The sequence below is a fragment of the Helicoverpa zea genome, chromosome 1, assembly GCF_022581195.2.
Source record: "Helicoverpa zea isolate HzStark_Cry1AcR chromosome 1, ilHelZeax1.1, whole genome shotgun sequence".
NCBI classification, from domain to species: Eukaryota; Metazoa; Arthropoda; class Insecta; order Lepidoptera; family Noctuidae; genus Helicoverpa; species Helicoverpa zea.
In genome coordinates this window covers 7,909,349-7,934,431 of record NC_061452.1, presented here as the reverse complement: position 1 = coordinate 7,934,431, position 25,083 = coordinate 7,909,349, and the positions used below count along the sequence as shown (strand labels likewise).

Genomic DNA, 25,083 nt, shown 5'->3' with positions numbered 1-25,083 from the left:
AAACAAAAATACTCGGTACTTACTGCACACGTCTACTGCAATGAACCCACTGGCACAATGAGAACCGTACAGCTAATAGAAGTACCTAATCTACTTGAAAATCGCTCAGGATTAATCAAAATTACATATTCAGGTATATTTGACCTATTGTCGGCTCTGAGTCATAATACGTAACACAATGTTAAGATGTATGAAGCTGATTACTATAACAACAATGTATTGAGCGATTGCATTGTTGTGGAGTTATGATAGGTGAGCAAACGCACCGTGCGATACGACCGTCACTTTCCAGCAAAGTCAATGAAGCGGGGAGAAAGTGCCGACCTCCACGTCCGTATACAACTGCCGTCTGTAAAATCCGCTGACTCATAAAACATTCGCACTTCACGCGTATCGTGGAAGCAGTGGGTATTCCTTACTGCCATTGCAAGTATGCAGTTCTATTCTTATGGATTTAGGCCCTGACCAACGGACTCAATTATAATATTTTATATTCATGTTAATCCAATTATATTATTTCCGTTAAGTTTGTTTTGGTTCCGCTTTAACTTTTTTTTATATCGGAAAAGGATTATTTATATAAAGAAAAAGTTTTAACTGTCTGCTAATTATTATTAATATGAAGCACGTATAAGTTGCCTACTCATTTTTCCTGTGCAAATGTAAAAGTATGAGTCAATTTCCGAGACATCTTGTTAAAAGTGAAACTGACATTTAAACTTGGAATGGCCAAAAAAACAATATAACGTTACAATATTATGTAAAACAGGATTTGCTGCACAGTTTCACTTTTAGCTAATATCTGCCTACAGCGAAGAGCTAAGAAAACTAATCCTGCTAAACTATGCTACCACCAAGTTATGCATTTGGCAATTTAAATACAACTATAAAATTAATTAAGTATCAGTTTCGAAAAACGAATAACTCATGATTAAATGAAATTCAATTGTGTAATGAATTACTATGCATAATTTCAAATGAATTTTAAGCTCCTGGTAAGTAGATGGGTCGACTGTAATTGACCTCCTATTAATAAACTTACCTATACTTACATATGTTTACGACTAGGAAAGGTGTTTAATTCGAAAGTTTTCTGTAAGAATTTTAATTTGTTTATAAGGTATTTACCACATAATAGCTAAAATAACGGAACTTTATGGACAAGTATAGAGGATATCGTTACTAAGAAAGAGAGAGCGCTTTTATGACTTTCACGATTTAAATGAGAAACGCTTTGTCATATTCTATGCCTAACTTAGTATTCACATAAATATAGATATACGATATTTACTTAGTTGTAAAGGTTACGATGATGTCAGAGGTCATTGATGCGATTCGTTCGGTTTCATTCCGCGGTTTCTGGTGGTCATGGCATAAATCTAGACGAACGAAACGAGCTTTCTTTACAAGATAGTGAAGAAGAAAAAGTGATGGATGTTTGACAGCATTGAGGAACTTGAGGAATAAGCATTTTAATTGATAGCTAAGCTTTTCGAAAGGCAAACACTAACGAAAGGCTATCAAGCAATAAAAATATCTACGTAATAAAGTTGAACTTTTATAATAAACGTTAGTTTCATTGCCTGTTGAGATTTGTTATTTTAATTGCGTCTATTCATTAGTCAGGCCCTTAAGTGTTTACAGTAGCCGTACCGTTATACAATATTTTAATGACATATTAAAATGTATCACAATAAGACGTGTGTATTTGTGTTATGGGGAGCTGGTTACATAAATGGTAATGTGTGGCGTGAACTAGTTTGTTTGTCATGATGTAACTGATATAACACATTTAACGGCATAGGACATGATGGCCAAATGAAAGTTAGGTGATTCTAAATGAAAGCGGCCTTCACATGTTAGGGCATATGCGAGTACTTGTAGTGACCCTTGCATTTCGTAAACGAAAAAATAGAAATTGAGTTCTAACATTTATCTCTATGTCCTAATTTATTTTTATTTATTCATATATGTATATGGGAAGAATAGTATAGTTTTATAGAAAAGATTTATCAGGTATTTAAATACCTACTTCATTGAAATGTAGACGATGAAACAAAAAATAGGCTAAGAGACAGGATACGGATGAAGCGAAAAAGTACCGTTAGCGAAAGTCGGATAACCCAATTTTTATCATAACAGAACATAATTTAGGCGTATTAAATAAATCAGAACGGATGTTAGTCAAAATAAACTAAACACGAAATGTTGCATTGTATAATTTTATGACATTTGGCAGTTATGTAAAAATTGTGATAAACAACAATCACTGCTATTCGTCCTACTTCTTCACAAGTTACGAGCTTGCTTGGATCAAAACTAACATATCATAAAAATGCTGCCATTTAGTAAATACGTTATTATGGTAGAGTAGTTTCCTTCAAAAACGTTTTTCTGGACCTTGATAGTTTTTTGCCAGGATTGATCTGGTAGACGCGGTCACTGCTTTGTTTAGTTAGATTATAAATCTACGTAATCAATTAAACTCATTTGTATTATTGATATTGTTTCAGATACTTCTTTCTTCTTCTCTCAGTTATGATTATAAGGATACGATGGCTCATGCAATGGATCGCCACAGTTTCTCTAAGTCTGATGATGACTTCAGGTAATTTCCTAAAAACAATTATTTATTGAGTTCGTTTAAATTAACCATATGCCAAACATTCACCAAGTAATTTGTCATGATTACAGGTAGCCCTATATTTCTGCAACAAACCGGAAGGAATCATCGGCCAGTGATAAAATGGATGCCACCTAACGACGATTGGAACTGGACGTTGACGCCACGCAACGAGGAACCATTCTTCCTTCCTTCTAATTATAATCATACACTACCGCCATCCGCTAACGAGACTGAACTCATTGCTCACATGACAGCTTTAAAACGAAATTACTCTCGTCTTCTATGGGACAGCGACAAGAGTACTAACCTTCCAGTATTTGTGGAAAAAGCTTTAAAACTTCTTAATTTAAAACAAGTTTATTACGAAGTAGAGCACTCTGTTATGTCTAAGGTATCGTGCACGGCTTGCAAAGCCGGCGCCGGCCTTCTTCAACATTACATAAGACTCGGTAAAAGCAAAGATGAGATCAACAAGATGATATATCAATTCTGTGTATCGTTAAAAATTCAATCGGCTCGTGTTTGTGAAGGTATTACGAGACTGTTTGGGGTAAGCAACTTATGAAAACCGAACAAATTAATTGTTTTTTCTCGTAATATCAGTTCTTTACCATAATCTTCTCTTATTTCAGAGTGAAGTAGTCTACGTATTGAAGCGTATCACAATAGGTCCCGACGAAATCTGCAGTTTTGTGATCGGTGACGCGTGTGGCGATGTCTACAACCCTTACCACGAGTGGGAAGTCGCTTTCCCTCCTGTGCCCAAACCCGCTGTGCGAGCACTTGACGCTCCTGTCAATAAGGCTCCCACGTTTAAAGTGCTGCAGATTTCCGATACACATTTTGATCCTTATTACGCTGAAGGTGCGTGTTAATGGTTTTGAGTAATAGAAAACTGACCAGCCTAATTTACGGTCATTAATTTTGTCGTTAATATCAAAACCAATTAAAGATACAATAAGGTCAGGTTGATATACATGGAGGACAACATTATAAAATTTATTTGTTATATTTATTATTGTTAACCCAATTCCAGGTGCAAATGCGGAGTGCAACGAGCCTCTCTGCTGCCGAGCGTCCAGTGGGCCTGCACTGACGCCGGGCGGAGGCGCCGGCCGCTGGGGGGACTACCGCAAGTGTGACACACCCAAACGTACCATAGACCACATGTTGAAGCACATAGCAGACACTCACACCGTACGTATCATTCTAATATTTAGTAAATAAACCCATCTGAAGCCAAGACTCAGTAAAATGGTAAAATCTAATAAGCATAAAAGGGGAATGCGACCATAATGGGCTGCATGACAATTTGACATGGGAAGCAGTGCGGTGCCTTAATTGGATAACCACTTTGTGATGCTCGAAATGAGACCGTACCAGTTCTCGTAATATTATAAAAAAAAAATGGCCCAACACCGGAAGTTTGAAATCGAGCTGCACCAATCTAATAAATTACTTTGAAAAGATAATAATTTACTATTGTATTTTTTCAGGACATTGATTACATATTATGGACGGGAGATCTTCCACCTCACGATGTATGGAACCAAACCAAAGAGGAGAATTTAAAAGTGTTACAAGAAACTGTAGCACAAATGTCAGACATGTTCCCCGGAGTTCCGATATTCCCTGCCCTTGGGAATCATGAGTCATCTCCAGTCAATAGGTAAGAATATGTGATAACACTGCACGTCGCAATTTATCAAGTGCCGTCGGGGTCATTTTAATTATGATCCCTTTCTAGATCGTGTGTTCTTGGAATATAAGCAGTGTAAATTACGCAATGACAGCATTGATGCGGATGTAATACCACAGATACATCTATATAAATATTACTCATTGATTGCTTAGCGTGCGGAAATACCTGGCCGGTGGACACTAACCGCAATAATGTCGTGTTGCTATTCCGAGAAAGCATGCTAGGAATACATTAGATCAACAACGGTTCTGACGGAGTGTGGGAAACTCGTCTGCACTTTGTGACCTTTTAAATATTTTACAGACTTTTATATCAAACTTTCAAGTTGCTCAGGTACTATATTTTCTAGCATGATCGACCTATCTTCCAAACGCCAAAAAACTATTCAATGAGGATGAATCTATTTGATACAAAATGTTGACATGTCACTTACCGATTTGTTCACTTTCAGCTTCCCACCGCCTTACATAGCATCTTCAGAGCTGAATATAGCGTGGCTGTACGACGAGCTGGACGCACAGTGGCGTCGCTGGCTGCCCGCTGGAGTCTCCCACACGGTGCGTCGCGGGGCCTTCTACTCGGTCCTCGTGAGGCCCGGCTTCCGCATCATATCGCTCAATATGAACTACTGTAATAATAAGAACTGGTGAGTACATATAAGTACCTTTGATCATCAGTTCCTCAATTGTAATTTTGCGAGTAATTAAATCCGTCATTTTCCATTTTTCCAGGTGGTTGTTAATGAACAGCACAGATCCAGCAACGGAACTTCAGTGGTTAATTTACGAACTGCAATCTGCGGAGTTCAGTGGTGAAAAGGTCCACATCATTGGCCATATACCACCGGGCCATTCTGACTGTTTGAAAGTGTGGAGCCGAAATTACTACGCCGTAGTTAACCGATATGAATCAACGATAACAGCACAATTTTTCGGGCACACTCATTTCGATGAATTCGAAGTTTTTTATGATCCGAACGACCTTGGTTAGTGAGCCTTATCAATTTTATCGAACTATTTAAAAGTCACATAATACTTTTGCATGTTGTGTTTCATTTCATAAATAACCGTCATATATGTTATTGTATTCGCAGGTCGAGCAACAAGCATAGCGTACGTAGGTCCCTCTGTGACACCGTACTACGATTTAAATTTAGGTTATCGAATATATTATGTAGATGGTGACCATGAAGCCACTACTCGGGTAACTATCTGTTGATTTACTAGCTATTTGCATAAATAAGCAAGTAAACATAAATCTGGTTTATTCTGTTCACTTAACTTACCTAAATACATTTTTCAGCAAGTGGTCGACCATGAAACTTGGATTATGAACTTGAAAGAGGCCAATCTGTTTGGTTACCCGATCTGGTACAAGTTGTATTCGGCACGGTCTTCATACATGATGCCGGCACTCCGGCCGCAGGACTGGGACAAGTTCATCGACGACATGACTACCAAAGAAGATGTTTTTAACTTATACTACAAGTAATCTATCGATTTCAATAATATTAGCTATTTATACTGCTAATTTTAGCACTTATCAGATTTATCTACAAATGGAGATGATTAAAGTAATATTGAACTTACTATGTTCCAGACACTATTGGAAGAACAGTCCACGTCGAGGCACGTGTGACGGCGAGTGTCGCAAGCGGCTGGTGTGCGACGCGCGCTCGGGGCGGTCGCACGACAGACGCGCGCTGTGCGGCCTCATAGAAGCCCGCATCGACGGCGCCGCGCCCACCCCACAGACCTGGCGAGCCTGGCTCTATAATAGCCTGTCTGTCTCGTGAGTTGCTCGCTACTTAACAACGCTTTGTACTTACGCCTTGTATATATCTGTGTTGGGCACATCGCATTATGCTCGGAAAAACTTTTAATATCTAGCCTGCTAGTCATTTAAACATCTCTCACTCTACTCTTTAAAAAATATAAGTACACATGTAGTGAGCAGGCTAATTGGTCAATCACAAAATTGCTTTGATACGAGTATAATGTGGCTGAACAGAATATAAGTAACTGCAACTAATAATAACAGGTCGACATTAATTCGCGGCTTCAATTGGCATGAGGCGAATTAGGCCTAAAGCATGTCTCTATAATGTATATGTTATGGACCATGTGATTAATTCGGGCATTATAAATAATGCCCGAGCATTATGAATAATGTCTAGCTTTATCGGGCCAAGTGATTAATAACTATCTTAATTTCATTATTTATCACATTGCACGGGCATTATTATATTGCTACATGACAGTTGGGCAATTTGATAATAAAGCAAAAAATTGAAGTTAGTGACGAAAACGTATACCACGTAACGGTTGCCCGGGTAACTGGGTTGAGGAGGTCAGATAGGGCAGTCGCTCCTTGTAAAGCACTGGTACTCAGCTACATCCGGTTAGACTGGAAGCCGACCCCAACATAGTTTGGGAAAAAGGCTCGGAGGATGATGTGACGTAAACGTATCGCTGCAAAACCGACTCCACGTAGTCTTGTCTGTCCTACCCCTAGAGTGCAATTCAAAACCGCGTAAGTGTGGAGGGGCGAGGCGGCCTGCGAGCTGAGGCGCAGGTAGTTTTAACGCTCGCCGACGCGGCTGAGGCTGGCCGGCCGAGCCGGCCAGCAAGCTGAAGCTGCGGCGGTGAGCGTGAAAACCATCTGCGACGATAAGCTCGCATGGGACCGCCGGAGCCCCGCAGCACCGGAGCCGTGACAGAAGCCATGCTTGCTGCATGTTGCTTGCTTACATTTTAAACGTACTGAGTTAAAAAATTAGAAGCTAAATAAATAAATTTTATGATGTCATTTAATAGTATTTTAGAAGTTTACTGTTAGAATGCATGCTACAAATTTAGATGCTAAAAAATAACCATCATGCGGAGTTGTATTTAGAGTGGTTTACTTAGATATAACGAGAGAGGATAACGAGTGGCTGAGATAGTATTATTTAGATGCTCGTTAATTGTGGCTGACTTAGTAATTAAGAAGGCATCATATATTATTCGGGGCGAATCCCCTTTAAATATGACTTTCCTTAACTTTTAAATGCAAAAACTAGTGGATTTTTAAGGCAGAAGTCCTTCATAATTAATCCAAATCATGAGGCTGATTATTTAAGTGGTTTAATATTTATATGTTACAGCCTTTTTATCGTCCCACTGCTGGGCACAGGCCTCCTCTCACACGGAGAAGGATTGAGCATTAAATTAAATGGCAATAACAATAAAAAATTGAATATAAATATGTTATTACTTTGCTTGTATTACTTTGCCCAAAAGGTCACGGGCAATATGTATAGTGCTCGGTCAATTTGATTATTTGAATAATTATTATCAAATTGCACTCTCATATTGGGCATTTTTCATAATGACCGGGCATTATGTATACTGCTCAATTTATCACTTGGTCCATAACATATATATTTTTTTTATTCTAATGGACTATAATCATGGTTGTTACCAGCTTTTACAGGATCTGGCTACAGCCAATTATGTGCATCTGCAAGATAAAGGACTGTGTTCCTCTTGATAGGACATTATATAATAAAATAACTACCTCCGTATTAACTGCCAATTTATGCAAATATTGGCCAGTGAATTCGAGAAACTATAGTTTTGGCCGGGTCGTCAAAGTCGGCCACTTGTTCACTGCCTTCTTTAAAGTGGAACATAGCGGTATATGAGAACGATAAAGTAACCGCATTCCAATTCCTACGTCAGTCAACGGCTTTAGTATTTGCGCAGTACTTATAGTTCGGCCATTCAGAGAATGCGTTCCTGACACGTCGCGATTGAACTGACGACGTAATAACATTCATTGATTATTGATATAATAATGTTGTTTTAATGCTCCTCAATTGTTAAAACGGTAAACAACCAGCAAAAATATTTTTATCGTAACTGCAACGCCATTGCAAAGTTACGTCGTCAGTTCAATCGCGACGTGTCAGGAACGCATTCTCTGAATGGCCGAACTATAATACAATGTAATAAGCCTTTTCCGCTCTGGCCCTTCAGCTGGTCTGAGTTTATGCGCATGTGCGCATTCGAATGACTGAATCAATCAAAGAGTCTTTATTAAAAGTCGGCAGTCTGGCCTGTAATTCTTCTTCATGCACGGTCCGGAGAATCTGGTTGCCATATGTAAATACAATATGTAAAATGCTTATATTAAAAAAAAAATATATTTTGTAAATATATTTCTTACATGCAGAGAGCCTCCTCCTCCTTCTGTACAGCAAGTATAACGGTGGTGGAATTAGAATTAAGTTTACTGCACAACAATGCTAAGGTGAGCATAATCTATACTAAGCTATGATTCTATGTATATTTATAAAGCATGGATGTATTCTATTCTTTCCTAGTAATATCTAACGCAGCCAAGATCGGTAATGCCCACGCAATTTATCGTGGTTCAGGAAGTTAAAGGCAGCAAGTAATGGTGATGGTATAAATTCTACCCTGATTCGACAACTACCTAGGTATCTAAACCTTCCCAACAAAAAAATATGTAAATATTTCAATTTTTTACTCTACAGAAAAAACAATATTTCAGTTGTTTCATATTTTAGAATTTTAATGTTAAGACATTTTTATAATTTTCAGGATGTCCATGATAATGCAGATACCTCAAGTGGCGTATCAAATACCAAAGTTCGTGATGGGCCTCGGCTGAGAAAATCTTTAATATAGAATGTGCAAAAGTAAGCAGGCCACCGGGCTAATCTCGACGAAATAACATTTCTACAAACGTTCGTCGATAGCCTCCTCCTAATCACCATAAACAGTTATTTATTATTTCAAATTATATCAATTAAACGATGTGCCTTATTCTGTTTTAATGAGTAGTTAATTACTCAAAGTTATTTTATTAAATGAATCAGGAAACTTCTATCGAACAACATGTTTCGGTGGTTTTTAATAGCGACCACATTAAGTTCTAAGCGTATTTGTAAATATTATTTTTAATTGTATAATAAATTACTTAGTTTGGCTAATGCTCGCTTTTTATTTCCTATAAATAATAAATGATGTAGGAATATTGACAACAGTTAAATTATTTTTAAAACGTTTTATTACCAATCAAAGACATAGTGGAAATAACACTATTTACAAGATAAAAAGGAAAACTAATAATACATGTCATGAATTTCGAAATTTAAAATTAATTATTCGACAAAATCAGTATCAATTGACATACACGTCGTCATTCATAAAATTAAATCTTGAGTATTATAATTATTTTTAAAATTAAAATGTGTATACTTGGCCCCGATATACCGTCATCATTTAATAGATTAGGCATAAATAGATACACTAAACTTAAAACACTGGTCTTTTCACAAACAAACAATTTGATATTTTACAAAATATTGACCTTTCAGCAGGTGCCTCTGACTAACCTACATACATTATTTACAAAGCATAACAAACTACACACTCTTCTTACATAACTTATAGATAAAAAAGTTTGTCCATGTTTGAAATATTTCAAACTACATTACTACAACTGAAGGCGAAGTAAAGGCACGTTGTAAAGGCCACTTGCCACAGCCAGAAGTCGCGCAGAAATTATATATTATTGGTGTTCGTAGCGCCAGGCTACTGTCCTGCACCGGCCATGATAATGACCTGAATGACGAGTACCTTCTTATACATCTGTCGTTTTTCCGGGCTACACAACTTGCAGCTGGTCACTTTTGGCTATTGCCAGAGACTCGTGAGAAGGCGCCTTTATTAGTAAGGAGTGTAAAATGGTTCTCAAACAAATAAATGTAGTATTCCTCTAGTTCACGGGTAAAGGGTAAGGCACCGGTATAGTTATTATTATGCAGCCTAAGATAAAATTTCTATTTAATCTTTTGAACACCGTTTTATGTCCTATCAGTTGCGAGTTAGGTCATGTAAATGTCGTACAAAATATTTCTGCTCAGTATTTTCCTGTAAGTTTAAAACTATAGCATGATATCAGAACCAGATACCTAATCATTATCATGCAAGACTAGGGCGCAGTTTCGCAGAAAAAAAACAATGACTTTAAAAAATAATTTGGGTAATAATTTAGTATGTGCGATAATTTAGGTTACGATACCTCTAAAATAGGTTATAATCAAATTAGAATAAAGATAAGATGAAAATAACAAAATTGACGACGAGACGACATTAGTCGTCAAGCAATTAATTAATCACTCGAAATTTTTTCAACTACATAGTTTTTAGGAAACATTTGAATTCCTTTTATTTAGCTATATTTTATGTTTAGGTAGGAAATCTGCATAGGTATTATTGAAATTAACAAGAGATTAAATCGAACCCTCTACCTGTATACAGAATATATAATTCACAGGAACAGAAGCAGTTCTCTAGATTTCAGTACATTTATCGCACATTAAAATTTTACCCTATTTAACGCCATAACACGCTTAGTATGAACCTTAGTAGAAGGTATTCATTGTAGGCATACCAAGTAGATTACAGATAAAACCTATAATAGCTAAGTAATAGTAGTGATGTCTTATAAACCAGTCTTACTTTTGAGTAATACATAATGATTTGTAATGCACATAGTCAGTCCCATTTTGAAAAGTTATCTTTGAATCACATCGTAAGGAGGTCTTAATGAACCAATGACAGTTATCCTGATATTCAGGTTGATTGAGTAACCATGTTCTCTTACAGAAGTTTAGTAGATTCTTAATATTGGTTGTAATTAGAGTTACTGGTCAGAAATAAATTCATAAACTATTGATATTGAATTTGAAAAACGAGTTTTCTTGTTCCTCCATTATGTAAGTGCCATTAAGTAAGACGTTAGCTTTTCCCAGGAAGAAGAAGAAGAAGAAAATATTTATGCCATGATAATTAAAGCTTCGTTTTGCCAACACTCAATATGCGAAAGTGGGTCATAATTGCTTACTATTGTAATAAAGTCAGGATAAGTTATTGATTCATGCTGCTTGTAAATCAGCATCTATACATGTTAGGATAACTACTCAATGACAACTGTTCAAGAAAGGACTACCTATGTTGTTTTCTGAACACGATTTTGAAACAACTATATCTTTTGTGAATTTAAAAATATGAAAACCCGTAGAGATCCTTAACATAAAATAGTAATGGTACCTAATATAAAACTGCCAAACACTCTTCCTACTGACTTTGTGGTGAACTATAAATTCATTAATTGATAAAAAAATGGCACAAAATCAGACATGGGTTTACCCCCTTAATCTCAAATAGGATTAAAATAGTTATTTCAATGCATATACAATGCAAATTAATAATAATCAAATTTAGCTACTTCAGTAACATTGCTTATCAATTGGAATGTAATTGAGAAATTAAACAAAAAAAAAAATAAAATCACTGGCATAAATTGAGTTGTAGAGAGATCACAGAAGTCTACGCAAGTTCTTTCTGCTTTTCTTTGTGCCAACAGCATAATCACATTTCTTTCTTTTGGAGGGGCTGGGAGCATTAAGGTCGTATTGATCACAGCTCTTACCTGGATGCCTGCTGCAATTACAATGTCTGCAAAATTGGAAACAACAAGAAGCACTTGTGCACTCAACCCACTCCTCTCCTGTAGGTTCTTCTGTTACTTTCGCAGGTTGTGAGCAACGGACACAGGACACCTGCATTCTTGAATCCATTGATGCAGTCTGAAAAACATAACACATTAAGTTCACGAGACTTGACTTTTATAGTTCTAGCTTAGATGTAAACATGCATAAAAATATGGCTTTTTTCTTAAAAAAAGAAAAACAAATACCTTCATGAACTTCCTGAATCTGTTTGTTCTTGGTGAATACTGTGGACTACTGGGTGTACTGCTTACAGGGTAATCTTTCATATCATTGTTGATATCTTTGAGACAGGCATCATACAACCTTGTGCCTTTGATGATCCTACTACTGCGCTGTTTAGCACGATTCTCTCTGTTTTCTTCTGCTGATTTAAGATACTTTCTTATTTCCAGTTTCTTTTCAATACTGCTATGTGAGTTCCAAATATCATTCCATGTGCTGCTTACAGCACAAAAGTTGCAAATATCTTCATTACTTAGATAGCGAAAAATATTTTTTAAAGGTGGTATGGCACATTTCTGGTTTAACAATCCTAATATATCTATTTTTTGGTTGGGTCTGGCTAGAACAGGTTGTGGCTCTCCTAGTGTAGGTTGTAATATTTGCTTGGGTACTGTTGGTAGCTCATGCCTATCACATGATAGTGAATGTATGACAAAATCTAGTTTCCTACCAGATTTTTTACAGGGACTTAATCTACAGTTCCTCTTCACAGGCGTTATTGGATATGAAAATTTCTGTTCGCATATGTTCAATCTGTAGATAAATCTTTTATGTCTTCCAGTACCATGTGAGGTTTCTGATGGTGTACTTGTGGTGGTGTTTTCTTTATCTTCACTGACTTCCAAACTCTGAATTTTACCCGCAATCCATGTTGTAGGAGTAGGGATTGTCGATGCTTGTTTTGTAGATTCGACGCTAGAATAAGGGCGTTTTGCAGCCCGTCTTGGCGGTGGAGTGTTCGTACAATTGTCATTACGAGGTTTTAACTGACCGTACCTATATGCCACTTCAGGTGTAACATAATCCACATGGATTTGATCAATGTAAGCTGTAGTCGCTACCACAGATTGATCCAGAAATGCACTCGATAGTTCCGAATGTTCCAAGGAACCAGGTGTGTACGATGTATGATATCCGCTGTCCTCGGCTTTGTAGTAATTCAAGTTGTCGAAAGAGAGGATAGACCTCGCATTTTCAACGTAATCGGAGTGCACATCCATTGTAATTTTTGTTACTTATCAATTTCTTTTCACTTTAATTCCATGGTAGACGCCAATTTCTAACGCAGAATCCTCATTTTGAGTAAGAGACACTTCAGAAGTATTTAGGCACATAATACAACTTAATATATATCGTTGTTAGTATCGTTAATGAAATCACTTTTTAATCATAATTCGTTCGACTACATACTTTCAACAATAATTCAAGTAATTTCAACAAACACAAAAATCATCACAAAACGTCCATAAAACTAGATTGTTGAAGCATCGTTGAAGAGCAGCAACAGCTAAGCACAGATAACTAATTGTTGCAAAAGTGAACCGTTGAAAACCAGCTGAGCGGGAATAGGCAGTCTGTGGAGTCTTATTCCCGCTCCCCGCTGAGCTGGTATTCAACGGCTGGAATTCAAAATTGATTTAATATTATTTTTTATCGATACGTATGTAGGTATACTACGTCAATGTTATTTTTTTTGAGAAATTCTGTGGAAATTATAACAGCTGCTCATCAATTATTTATTTATAAAATTCATTCTTATGCAGTTTCTGGGAAAGCCAGTGAAACTTTGGATAGTCAAAAATAATTCTGAATTTAAGTTGCATTTCAAAGTAATATTTATTTAGTTGGAAGTCTATGTTTCTTTATTTATGCAATATTCGGATTAAGTATTTGTCATAGATATAATATTACTAAACAAGATTGCGCACGCTCAAAATATATATTTACGAAAATGAACTCTATTCTAACGCAATAAGGTACTAAATTGGTTGCATAATACACAGAGGCAAATCCGAGCCGAGAGGGATAGTTCGAACGGAGGCTGTTTGTCTCTTTCTAACACCTTGCCAGCATAAAAAAATGTTGTGATCAAAAGTTTTGTCTTCCCAAAAACAATTGAATCACTTATATTTTTATCTTATTTTAACAATTGTAAGTCAACAAATAAATAACAATCGCATTAATTTATTCGTATTTATTATTAAAACATAAACAACATAAATTTTTATTTTGCTTTTTTTTATTTTCTAGCGGTAACCCTGAACATTCTTGGCGCGTAATCAGCATTTAAAATTTTGTTTATATTTTTTTGTATTAAATCAATTTAAACTATTAAAATGGTGAAAAAGTGTTGCGTTTCTACTTGCAAAAGTGAATCCTATGGTGGTTGCAATATATCGTTCCACAGGTTAGCTAATAATAACATTTTCGTAAACCAAACAACTAGGGTGCCCATGAATTCTTGTAACGAGTTAAAATATGGGTGATGGATTTTAAAACTGTTGTACTATTGTTATAGCTTCCCAAAAAATGAAGAAAGGCGACATAAATGGCTCAGCAGTCTATATATGAAGTAGAAATACAAAAAAAACAGTCTTCACTTCGAATCTTCCTGCTTTTATACTGCTAATTTCCGCTAATTATTAAAAGCCTTTATTAGTATTTTAAGGTCACAAACTGCGTAAGTTAAAACTTCAATACTAATCTGTGTTTAATAATCTTAGCTAATTCGGATTTGTCTCACATAGCTTATTCTCATAGTCACCCTATTAGAAAGGGACAGACAGCCTCCGTACTAACTGTTTCACTCGGCTCGTTTTTTGGGTTTATATGCGCAGTCCTGTTTACTAATATTATGTCTATGGTATTTGTTCTCATTTCATTATAGCTTGCTGCAACATATAGGATAATCTGTGGCTCATTCATTCTCTTGTCCTTGTCTTAAAAAAATACTGATTATTTATGGTTAATGGTGGGTTACAGTGAAATAAATAAATATGTATTTATTTTTCGTTTCTAAATTGCAAATGAAAGCAAACTGACAAGAAAAATATAATAAATGTTCTTTTCTTTAAATCGTTTCATATTCCCAGTTGTTAGTTAGGGGATTGTTTCTAATATGGCTTTGAGTGTTAGAGATTTGTGTAGACTGTGTGCAAAGAAAGACGAGTTTTCAAAAGATCTATTGCACGAAAATAATCGCAATGTCTTAAAACTGTTACAAGATTTCATACAAATTACCGTAAGTGATACTTTTACAGTATTTTGTTTCCCTTATTATTATAAAACTCTAGCAAGACATGATTGAAAATAAAATTGTACCATTACTTTAATATCTAATACGTCTTTAGAACATGAATTAATTTGTTTTTATACTCTCACGCTGATCAAAAAGTACCATAATGAAAAGTTAATTATTTCCAATTCACAAACAGAATCACATCTGAAAAATCACATACTAAAACAACTTACGGCCCTTTCACACGGCAGTCCAGTTTTTTGCAGGATACCGTTTTTTGCAGGATCCCGTTTGATCGCAAAAGATATTATATGCTAGTGTTCACACGAGCAAACCGCATGCAGGATCCTGCAAATTGCTGTTCCCGTCGTAATATCTTTTGCGATCAAACGGGATCCTGCAAAAAACGGTATCCTGCAAAAAACTGGACTGCCGTGTGAAAGGGCCGTTAGATAAACTATTTTTGCATGACTCAATACTTAACATTAACTTTATCATAGATCTACGAGGACGACTCTTTGCCGACGAAGATCTGTCTGAACTGTGAAGAAAAAATGGTGTCATTCCAACTTTTCATTCTTGAATGTTATAAAACCCAAGACACACTGCAAAAGATGTTTGATGATCATGACTCCCATGACATCAAGGTAGAACAAACACAAGCAGCTATGGAATATGATGTTTCTATCAAATCAGAGGTAATCATTACATTGCATACAACTATGTTTTTATTTCCAAGTTTAAAACATATTTCATAAAATAAATTAATTTTTATATCTTTTCCGCAAATCTTATTTGTTATTGATATGTTGATGTATAAAATTGCAGGTCAAAGATGAAATGTCAGCAGAAGACATAGTTTGTAAGTACAATTTTTCTATTTAAATATGTATAGCCTTCTTAAACAAAATGATTATAAAAGCTGGTAGTACCGTAAAATGGGGAAATTATTGACATTGCAAATTCCATGTGCATTTAGCATTATACACAAATAAATCGTGGCTGGGGGCTGAAGTTGTTGAAATGTGTTCTAGTCAGAAATAAAATGTTATGTCACTTTTAATTAAACTTTTTTTAGTGCATATCTTGTATTATCATTATATATTTCTTAAAATTAAAACTATTAAATGGTGATTATATTCCGACTAATGGTTACAGGTGCATTAAACAATGATCCATCATTGTCAGTAATTGATGCTTTCCCTGACAGCAATGATGAACATGATGACATTGACATACACAATGTGGACGTTAAGAATGATGATGATGATGAAGACTATCTTGATGATATTGCCATAGCAGCACTGAAACCTATCAAAACAAAACGCATCACAAGAAGGGAAGTTACAGAACAGGACACAGAAAAGTTAAACCAAGTTCTTAGAAAGTCTTATTCAAAAGTAAAGGATTTTGTAAAGTAAGTGAGCAAAAGATTAGTTTGAACTGCCACCTGATGACCATATTGAAATTCCTCATGACAATGTTGACTAAACAAATCAAAAACATTATTTTTTTAGGATGCAATGTGATTTTTGCGGAGAGAAACAGAAAACATGGAGTCACCTTCGAATACATTATTTCAAAGAACATAATAGTGGGCCATATGCTTATTGCCTTTGTGGGTTTGTTGTAAGATCCAAAAGTGTTCTTTACAAGCATGTATCAGAGCACAAGTTAGAAAGTAGAAAATTGAGGAAGGAGGAAGAAGATGATAATGAAGAGAAACAAAAGAGGGAATATGCAAGTTTGAATGTTAAAGATTTTATAAGGTAGTATTTTTATCAAGTAATAGAAACAAGATAATATGAATCAATCTGTAGATGTTATATGTTTTCAGGTTTATATGTCCACATTGTCAGAAAGAATGTCCAAGTTGGTATAGACTAAAGGCACATTCTGAGAGTATGCATAAAGTATCACCAGTAGTGTCTTGTATATGTGGCATCACACTGAAATCTAAGTCAGTAATGTACAAGCATGTGCATGATCATAGAAATCCTAATGTACTGTCGTGAGTATCATATCTGCATTTACGTCAATATTTAGCCATACATAAGAGAGAACCGTGCTGAGTCTTCTCGGCTCACCAAGTTAGCCCAGTAGCATTCACTGGAGCTCGATATCGTCGCAACACAAACACCCTGACAAGACTTACATGTTACAAACCCAGTGTCTTCAAGACTTTTGCAGTGATACTGCTACAGCTCGTGAAGATTGTGAAGTGCTACCCACATAGATCGGTCATCGTACAATGGCCGTTTAGATACCGTAGGATATGCCTATGGACGTCCCGCGAATTATACGCATTTGAATTCTGCTGCGGCGTTATTTTAAAATATTGTACTTTTGATTGAGATTGACTGTCGTTAAGTAACAATTAAAATCCTTTGCTATTCTGACCCGTGTGTTTAGCTGCTCACGATAGTAGGACTCACGCCGCAACTCTCCCGTCCGTGCCGATGTCTCATCAAATTAATTTACTACAATATTTCCTTTTAATTCAACAGGTGTGACAAGTGTCCCCGCATAACAAAAACATTATCAGCTTTAAATAAACATAAGATGAGACACATACCGAAATCTGAAAGAAAGTTTTGTTGTGCATCTTGCGATAAAATATTTACTTCAAAGGACGCGTTGAAATCACACGAGAGATCTCACATTCCGATAGAGGAACGAAAAATATATCGCTGTGATATGTGCAATATGAAGTAAGTAATAACTATAACCAAAGGTTTTTTTTTAATTAAATTCTGGTGGTTTTATATCAATATTATTATACGTGTAGTATAATAATTGTGACCATGGTATGATTATTAACGATAACTCGCAACATAGTCACACTTATACTATCATTGTTTGGCCGTCGTCTTTCTTCAATGCAAGAGTTGTGCCGCCGGCCAAAGAGTCGGTATTAAAAGAAATCTTTAAGTAAACATCTTTCGTGAGTGAAACTTTTGCATTTTAGCACTACACTATGCAATAAAACAAAAAATTAAAACAATATTGTCCGTCAGGTTCACGACGCGTTCATCGGCGGCGTCACACAAGCGCGTGGTGCACGACAAGATCAAGGGCTACGTGTGCGACCTGTGCGGCTACGCGTGCGGCACCAACGGCGAGCTGCGCCAGCACCGCGCCATACACAGCGACGACAAGCCCTTCGTCTGCAGGAAGTGCTCCAAATGGTTTGTAGATGTGCTTTTATACAGGAATTACTTTTATCCAGTGCGCAAACTTTGTCAACTTATAGTTAAATAAGTTTTATAGATACGTATATTTTTATTTTGTAGTGTTTTAGTACAAAAAAGAAAAGTTATTGATATCTAAAGATGTTTATTTTGTAACCGATAGTACGGTCACAGGCGAAACCAGTTTACTGACGGAGCTCCGCTCGGCGCGCGTAAGAATAGTTGGTATCCATATTTTGCTGATTTTAAGGCGGACAAAAGAATGAAAAATTTTTTTTTTACTGATGGTGCAGATATGTTCTGTTAACGATTCTGGACCACCAGTTTTTTTTTACGCACTGCTTAAAATTCATTCCTGTATGAAAAAGTAACAATTTAATTCAGCCATTTTTGCGTGAAAGAGTAGAAAACACCCACGCATACAAACCTTCACTTTTTCGGGACCGTACCAGAAGGGACTCCATTACTAAAGCTTCGCTGTCCGTCTGTTAATAGGTATTATCTCATGAATCGTGATAGTTAGGCAGTTGAAATTTACACAGATCATGTACTTGTGTGTTTAATAGATGTGATTCTTTGGCTCGTTTTATAGATAATGGTATGGGATTCTTCTTAGTTTTATATATAATATTAATATGACTTACAGCTTCAAGACGTACTCAAACCTGAAGACACACATGGACACTCACGCGGACACGTCGTACGAGTGCTACATCTGTCGCCGCGTGCTCAACAGCCGCCGCACGCTGCGCAAGCATCTGCTCGTGCACGAGGAGAAGTGCAAGCATGTCTGCTCCTACTGCAACAAGGCCTTCAAGAGGCGACAGACTTTGAAGGTATGGGATTTTATTTTAGAAAGATAATTGCTTTATTATGATTATTGGTTTGCTGTTTGTAATTATCCGAAAGTTAAACGACCATGCAAACTCCTTGCAAACTAATCACATCAAACCAAAGACTTCATACATTGCAAGTTTATTTTTTTATTACGGATAATTAATCCACAAAAATGCCCAGTGGTCAGTTGCATTTGATGGACAAATCGATATCGATCAAATAGACATATTGACAGTATTGCCTTTCAATCATCCACAAACAAGCAGCACATTCAGGCTTTTCTTCCAATTAAATAAAAAAGATATCAGTAATGAAAACTTTAAACACAATAATATCATGTAAATCACATGACATTGATATTTTTAACCAGGCCACAGTGAGAAGGATGCTGAGCCGTGTTTTCTGTAAAATAAATCTAATTTGATTGTATTGGTCGATTCAGCTTTGTAGTTGTGTATTACTGTGTAATTTAATACTCATGTCTGTACACGATATATTTAGATGGTACACAATAGTTTAAAAGTGGGGACCTATAATTGGCTGCATATTACATAAGGCGTTTTATAATTATTTCATGTTAATGCTGTTGGTACTCCAAATAATAAATAAGAAATATATTTGGTCAGGTACACATGTACACACACACGGGCGACAAGCCGCTGTCGTGCAAGTGGTGCGACGAGCGCTTCTCGTACGCGTCGACGCTGCGCTCGCACCGCCTGCGCTGTCACCCCGACAAGATGGCCGCGCAAGCGCATGAGAACTACTCCAGTTATGCGCATGCCGCCATGCAAGAGGTATGTCGATAATCCTATACTATATAACTAATATTAATCTTCATTGTTTTCTATTTATATTAACTTACTAGCTTCCGCTGCCTGTGTTAATCCAGGGTCTCACCTATCTACATACCAAATTTCAACCAAATCGGTCCAGCCGTTTTTGCGTTTGTTTCAAATTTCATTTGTTCATCATATATTAGTAGGATTATCTGTTTATGGCATCAAATAAGAATATAATTGACGTGAATATTTTTGTGTTTTTCGCTATTCTTACAAAAGTAAGTTATGGTTCTATATTTTCATTCAGTACTTGAAATGCTTATTTGTGTCACTGTTATTCCACCCTTCTTTATCTTCGTCTTGTCACAGAGCAGTCGATATAATGGCCGGTCACGTCTTTTATTTCTTCTATCTTTATGAATATATTAAAAAAAATCTTAATATTCAATTAATTTACAGGATTATATCAAAAACGACGTGGCAGCCGTAAATCTTCCAGTATCGGTAGCGAAAAATGAAGTCGAGGCTATGTAACCAATGAAGGCAGTGCCGATGATAACGCGAACTATATGCAATCAGCAAAGAAGGAATTTAGCACTTACGTACATCGTACAGAATAGGTATTATTAGACTTAGTAGAAAACAATATTTCAGTTAAAATTCTATTGTTCCAATATGATTTTTTTTACTCTAAGACAAATATATAGATGTAAATATTTATTCATAGTTATACTTATCAAATACATAGTTATTTGACACATATATTTCTTACTTAAAATTATTTACATAATTAACCTAGCTGCAATATACCGTATTGGATCAGTTTTAAAACTGACTAGTGTGCGAATTTTACAACTAAATTATAGGTACTTTTGACAATAACGTCAATGTATAAACTTATAAATGTTTTAGCCCAGTCAATTTAGACATTTGAAATAACAAAAATTTGAATTTTGACCCTAACGTTTACACGTAAAATTCATAAAAAGTCAGCATAATAGGCCGTGGAGCAGGCCCAACAGAAACACATTAAAGAAAATGCATCAATTACGCTGCTTCGCTGGTACATCTATATATACGAAAATGAAACCCGCTTTCCGTTGTCACGAAATAACATGAAAACGGCTTGACCGATTTGGCTGAAAATTAGAGGGGAGGTAACTTAGTTTTTGTCACCATCCGGCTACGGGACGCGGGTGAAACCGCGGGCGAAAGCTAGTAAATAAATAAAATGTATCTAGCTGATATCTTACAATCACTATATCTTTGAAATGGTGATTCTTATGAAAAAAGTGAATTATTTTATAGATATTTTAATGATCTACAGTCATGGTCCCAAAAATGAGAAAAAGTCGATTTTGCTCACTGTAACAAAACCTACATGCTTGAGCTACTGAAGTGAAAATATTTTATTTCTAATGATGAACTCAAGGTCTTCACCAAAATACCGCTCTTTGCGAATTTATGTTATTTAAGCACCATTATGTTGTCTCAATTGACTAGGCTATTTTGGCAATTCAAGAAGTTTAGTGCCTCTGAAATAATAGATAGATAAAAAAACACTTAATAGTTTTTAGTTAATCATAATTGTTTAACGCAATTACGTTGTAATTCTTTATGGAAGCATGTAAGTTTAAAACTGGCTAGTAAATAAACTGATGACCATACCTTCGATGTCTTTTTGTTAAACTAACAAAACCCTCTATCAAATGAATCGACGTATCGAAATCGATCTTTATAAAGGACTTTTACACAACACGCCTCTGGTGTATAGAGAGACTCGTGATTGCATAACATCTGGATCTCCTGTTCGAGATTACGGGTTCAATTACGTAAGTTCTAATGTGACTGGCCGATCAACTCTGAATGGAAATATCTGTCTACTAAAGAAAAAAGCGAATGTGCCCTAAGTAGGCCTCAAGTTATCTTTCGACATAAACAGGTGGTTAGCAACCTAGTAACCATTCTGAAATTGAGCTAGAAATACTTTTTTTTTCTTAGTCCTAACTGTCCCACTGTTGGGCAAAGACCTTTGTTAATTAAGTGTTTTTTTATAACACTTGATTACCTGCCCATATAGGCTTCCTAACTCAATATCACATACATATGTGATGTCTCGTTACGCACACAATGAAAGACTTCACACATACTACTAGGTACAAACGTAGATAGGTAGGGTGTCTATTATGAGTAGGTTACTGGTCACCGCTATGACCCTTCTCTATTGATGAACATTAGTCAGCTGTAATATGAAGATAAGAGTCACAGGGCATGTTTACATTCCGTTAACTGTCTTTATGTACGAAACACAAATTATATGACAGGGCGATTAGTGTCGTGTGCGTATAAAGCTTTCACCATTACTTAATTTATAACTTTGACAGACTTAACAAAAACTGTTACAAAGTACCGAAATAGTCGTTATAAGATTATTAATGCCACATTAATGCAAACATAGGTGATTGGAAATACCAGTACCTGCCTACGTGCTTAGTCCTAAAAAAATATATTTTACCTACTAGTTACACTAGAATTGGCATTTTGAGGAAATGTGGTGCATCTAAGGCCCAAATTCACCGACAACGTAAACGTCAATATTCTATGTATTTTCACGTTCAAGTTTCAAAGTACACAGTGGTTTTAAGAAAGAAGTTGGGCCTAAGTGGGCTCCTTGAAATAGGTAGGCCTATCATTATTCAATACCCTTACGATATTCTTGTTCTTTAGTAACAATGTGCGCCATTTATTTGTTACAATCTTTTTCCTGTTTTTAAAAAAATGTTTCAAAAGAATTCAAGATAACGTTGTACGGAGCAAAATTTAAAATCCTTCCGAGAGCGGTAGCTCGCGACCGAGTTTCCATCTTGTATCAAGTGACGCACGAGCGTATCCCCCATTTTCCGTAAGTACCCTTAGTTGCTTATTTAGCTGTAGGTAGGTACTAGATATATAGTTTCTAGACTTTGTGGGTATCAACGAGTGTCAGAGAGCGCTATTTGTGTATGCTATTGTAGATGACCAGAAATACCCGGACGAAATCATAGGCTGAAAGCGCTATCAAACTCATACATGCCTTATTTAGTACCTATATTAATAAGTAAGCACACGGGTATTCACATACGGGTTATTCCCGCTCGGTAACACCCTTTCGTGAACACTGTGGACGATCGGGAAAAAAAAGTTTCGTTCGTTCACAGTGTTGACCAACGCTAGTTATTATTTTTGTGTAAAATGGTTATTATACACATGATAAGGCCACTTTTATTTTCTAGTTAATTGTGTTTTAAAAGATCTAACATAATCCATTAAAACATTTTAAAAATCCATGACATTTTATTTCCATATTTTAAAAATAAAAACCAGCATTCATGGACACTGCGAACGAACGAAACTTTCTTTTCTCGATCGTCAACAGTGTTGACGAAAAGGTGTTACCGAGCGGGAATAACCTCTACATACTTACATAATGTATATGTACATACGAGCCCTCACTATTCATAGATTTCACTAATCACTTTCCCAGAGGCAGTGATTAATAGCCAGCAGTCGTATTAATAGATTACTGTAACAGTAAATATCGCGTAGTGGTGCGTCGCTCGCTGAAAGTGAAGCGAGGCATGTCGGAGGTGGATCCGAGTGGAGATAAGGGTAGTCAGTCACACACGTCAGAGCGTTGGCGCGCCGCCAGCCGCCCCGAGGCCGGCGCGTCACGGCCCCAGCGCCCCGCGCTCACGCTTCACTACTTCTTACGTAACACTGGAAAAACTAAACACTTAGCGCTTACGTCGAGCTTTCATAAATTTCGACTTAGACATAAATTACAGTCGCCAGAGCAAAAATGGTTTCAAAGTTTAACACAAGCTTTGTTTTTATGTTACGAAAGCAAGAGAGTTTTTCAATTACCTACCAAAGCTGAAAAGCAACGTATATGCAATTAATGAAACCGCTATCATTTCGAACCCAGGAAAACGTGAAAGGTAAGAATTTCCTCCCAGGAAAATCCAATAACGTAATGTTTCCGCCTCGGATGTCGACGATAGAGCGAAGTGGAGGAGAAAACCGAAATCGAGGAACGCCACGCGTGAAAATTTAATCATATGAGGATGAGAAATTAACTGAATTGCTTTCTTACGTTGTTCCATTAAAAAAATGAATATAGGTTCATATTTTGTCAACCACTCTTGCTTTCTTTTTAAGGGAACTTCTGGCTTAACTTTAACTTACTGTAGTAAAATAATTCTAACATGAGATAAATTAAGCTTTGACATTTGGAAAAAAGTTAATTTGGTAGAAACATCTCAATTTTAAACAACAAAAATGATTACAAGAGATTACTTTGTCACAAAGATCGCTTCTGAAAGATTCCCTCTAATATGCATAAAATCATATTCTGTTACGAACAACGGGGTTATTGTTACAGAGTAGTTAATACTAAACTATCCATCTTTTCACTAGCACCAACTCCCTCCCCTCGATAACAATTAATTGAGTTTTGGTAACTATCGGAATGATAAGCCTGAGCGACTACAGGCCAGATAACTCGCCTGCACTCTTAATTACCTTTCAATATCAGGCGAGCAAAAGTAGATTTAGGAGTCAGCAATTTATTAGTACTTTGCAAGTTAATAGAGTTTATTTTAGAAAATTGCAAGATGGTAAGACTTTTAATTTTAGCATTTTATGAGCAGTGAACAAAGATAATGTAAAGGTACCTGGGTTCTTTATTCCAATTTAATTTATTTTAGAAGCACATTGGTACCTACTCAAAAACCCTTTTTACAAACATACATTAATTGAGATTAAGGACCAGTTAAATAATAAATTGTGCGACGGTTAATTAGCTGCTGGATTTAGACAAGATTTGGGTATCAGATACATGTAATAAATAGGTACATTAGCTCACGCCTAATTGCTTACGCGTTACGTGAATACGCATTAGTAGAAGACCTTTTCAGATGGATATACCCTTATTACCTATGTTAGTACCTACATATTAGTTATCTACAGTTTTTTTACTCATCATTAGTGGAAAATATTTGAAGCCAATTAAAATACTTAATGATTAATTATTATTGTTATCAGTCTATTGATTATGTACTTACAAGAAGATAAGATA

At 36.1% G+C, this 25,083-nt stretch overlaps 3 protein-coding genes across 6 annotated transcripts in view; 2 read left to right on the top strand and 1 right to left on the bottom strand.

Annotated features, from left to right (window-relative positions):
• Positions 1-9,327, top strand: part of LOC124640865 (sphingomyelin phosphodiesterase) — a 31,881-nt gene extending 22,554 nt beyond the window's left edge. For 3 of the 4 annotated variants that reach the window (XM_047178844.1, XM_047178994.1, XM_047178915.1), the window contains exons 2-12: positions 2,514-2,608; positions 2,695-3,176; positions 3,259-3,490; positions 3,663-3,823; positions 4,123-4,295; positions 4,780-4,974; positions 5,060-5,313; positions 5,422-5,531; positions 5,631-5,815; positions 5,928-6,119; positions 8,936-9,327. In XM_047178844.1, the coding sequence (XP_047034800.1) occupies positions 2,539-2,608; positions 2,695-3,176; positions 3,259-3,490; positions 3,663-3,823; positions 4,123-4,295; positions 4,780-4,974; positions 5,060-5,313; positions 5,422-5,531; positions 5,631-5,815; positions 5,928-6,119; positions 8,936-9,005 (2,124 nt within the window). In that variant the 5' untranslated portion in view covers positions 2,514-2,538 and the 3' untranslated portion in view covers positions 9,006-9,327. Of the gene's footprint in view, positions 1-2,513; positions 2,609-2,694; positions 3,177-3,258; positions 3,491-3,662; positions 3,824-4,122; positions 4,296-4,779; positions 4,975-5,059; positions 5,314-5,421; positions 5,532-5,630; positions 5,816-5,927; positions 6,120-8,543; positions 8,622-8,935 lie in introns of all 4 variants that reach the window. The other variant, XM_047179056.1, reaches the window with a different exon arrangement.
• A 59-nt stretch (positions 9,328-9,386) lies between these two features.
• Positions 9,387-13,434, bottom strand: LOC124641251. The gene is made up of 2 exons (XM_047179330.1): positions 12,102-13,434; positions 9,387-11,991 (listed from the first exon to the last, which is right to left on the bottom strand). The coding sequence occupies exons 1-2, from the start codon at positions 13,137-13,139 to the stop codon at positions 11,722-11,724; spliced, it is 1,308 nt and encodes a 435-aa protein (XP_047035286.1). The 5' UTR covers positions 13,140-13,434; the 3' UTR covers positions 9,387-11,721.
• Positions 13,435-14,878: 1,444 nt separating this feature from the next.
• Positions 14,879-21,634, top strand: LOC124632768 (zinc finger protein 391-like). Its single transcript, XM_047167731.1, has 11 exons — positions 14,879-15,160; positions 15,658-15,855; positions 15,986-16,019; positions 16,316-16,574; positions 16,675-16,926; positions 16,995-17,168; positions 17,665-17,868; positions 18,175-18,345; positions 18,995-19,184; positions 19,812-19,982; positions 20,427-21,634. Exons 1-11 carry the CDS (start codon positions 15,038-15,040, stop codon positions 20,499-20,501), a joined length of 1,851 nt encoding a protein of 616 aa, XP_047023687.1. The 5' UTR covers positions 14,879-15,037; the 3' UTR covers positions 20,502-21,634.
• Positions 21,635-25,083: the final 3,449 nt, after the last annotated feature.

Coding starts and splice junctions, on each gene's coding strand:
- LOC124641251 (XM_047179330.1), bottom strand. CDS start 13,139: ATGGATGTGCACTCCGATTACGTTGAAAATGCGAGGTCTATCCTCTCT. Junction 11,992..12,101: donor GATTCAGGAAGTTCATGAAG/GTATTTGTTTTT, acceptor TATGTTTTTCAG/ACTGCATCAATGGATTCAAG.
- LOC124632768 (XM_047167731.1), top strand. CDS start 15,038: ATGGCTTTGAGTGTTAGAGATTTGTGTAGACTGTGTGCAAAGAAAGAC. Junction 17,169..17,664: donor AGAAATCCTAATGTACTGTC/GTGAGTATCATA, acceptor TTAATTCAACAG/GTGTGACAAGTGTCCCCGCA. Junction 19,185..19,811: donor AGAGGCGACAGACTTTGAAG/GTATGGGATTTT, acceptor ATATTTGGTCAG/GTACACATGTACACACACAC.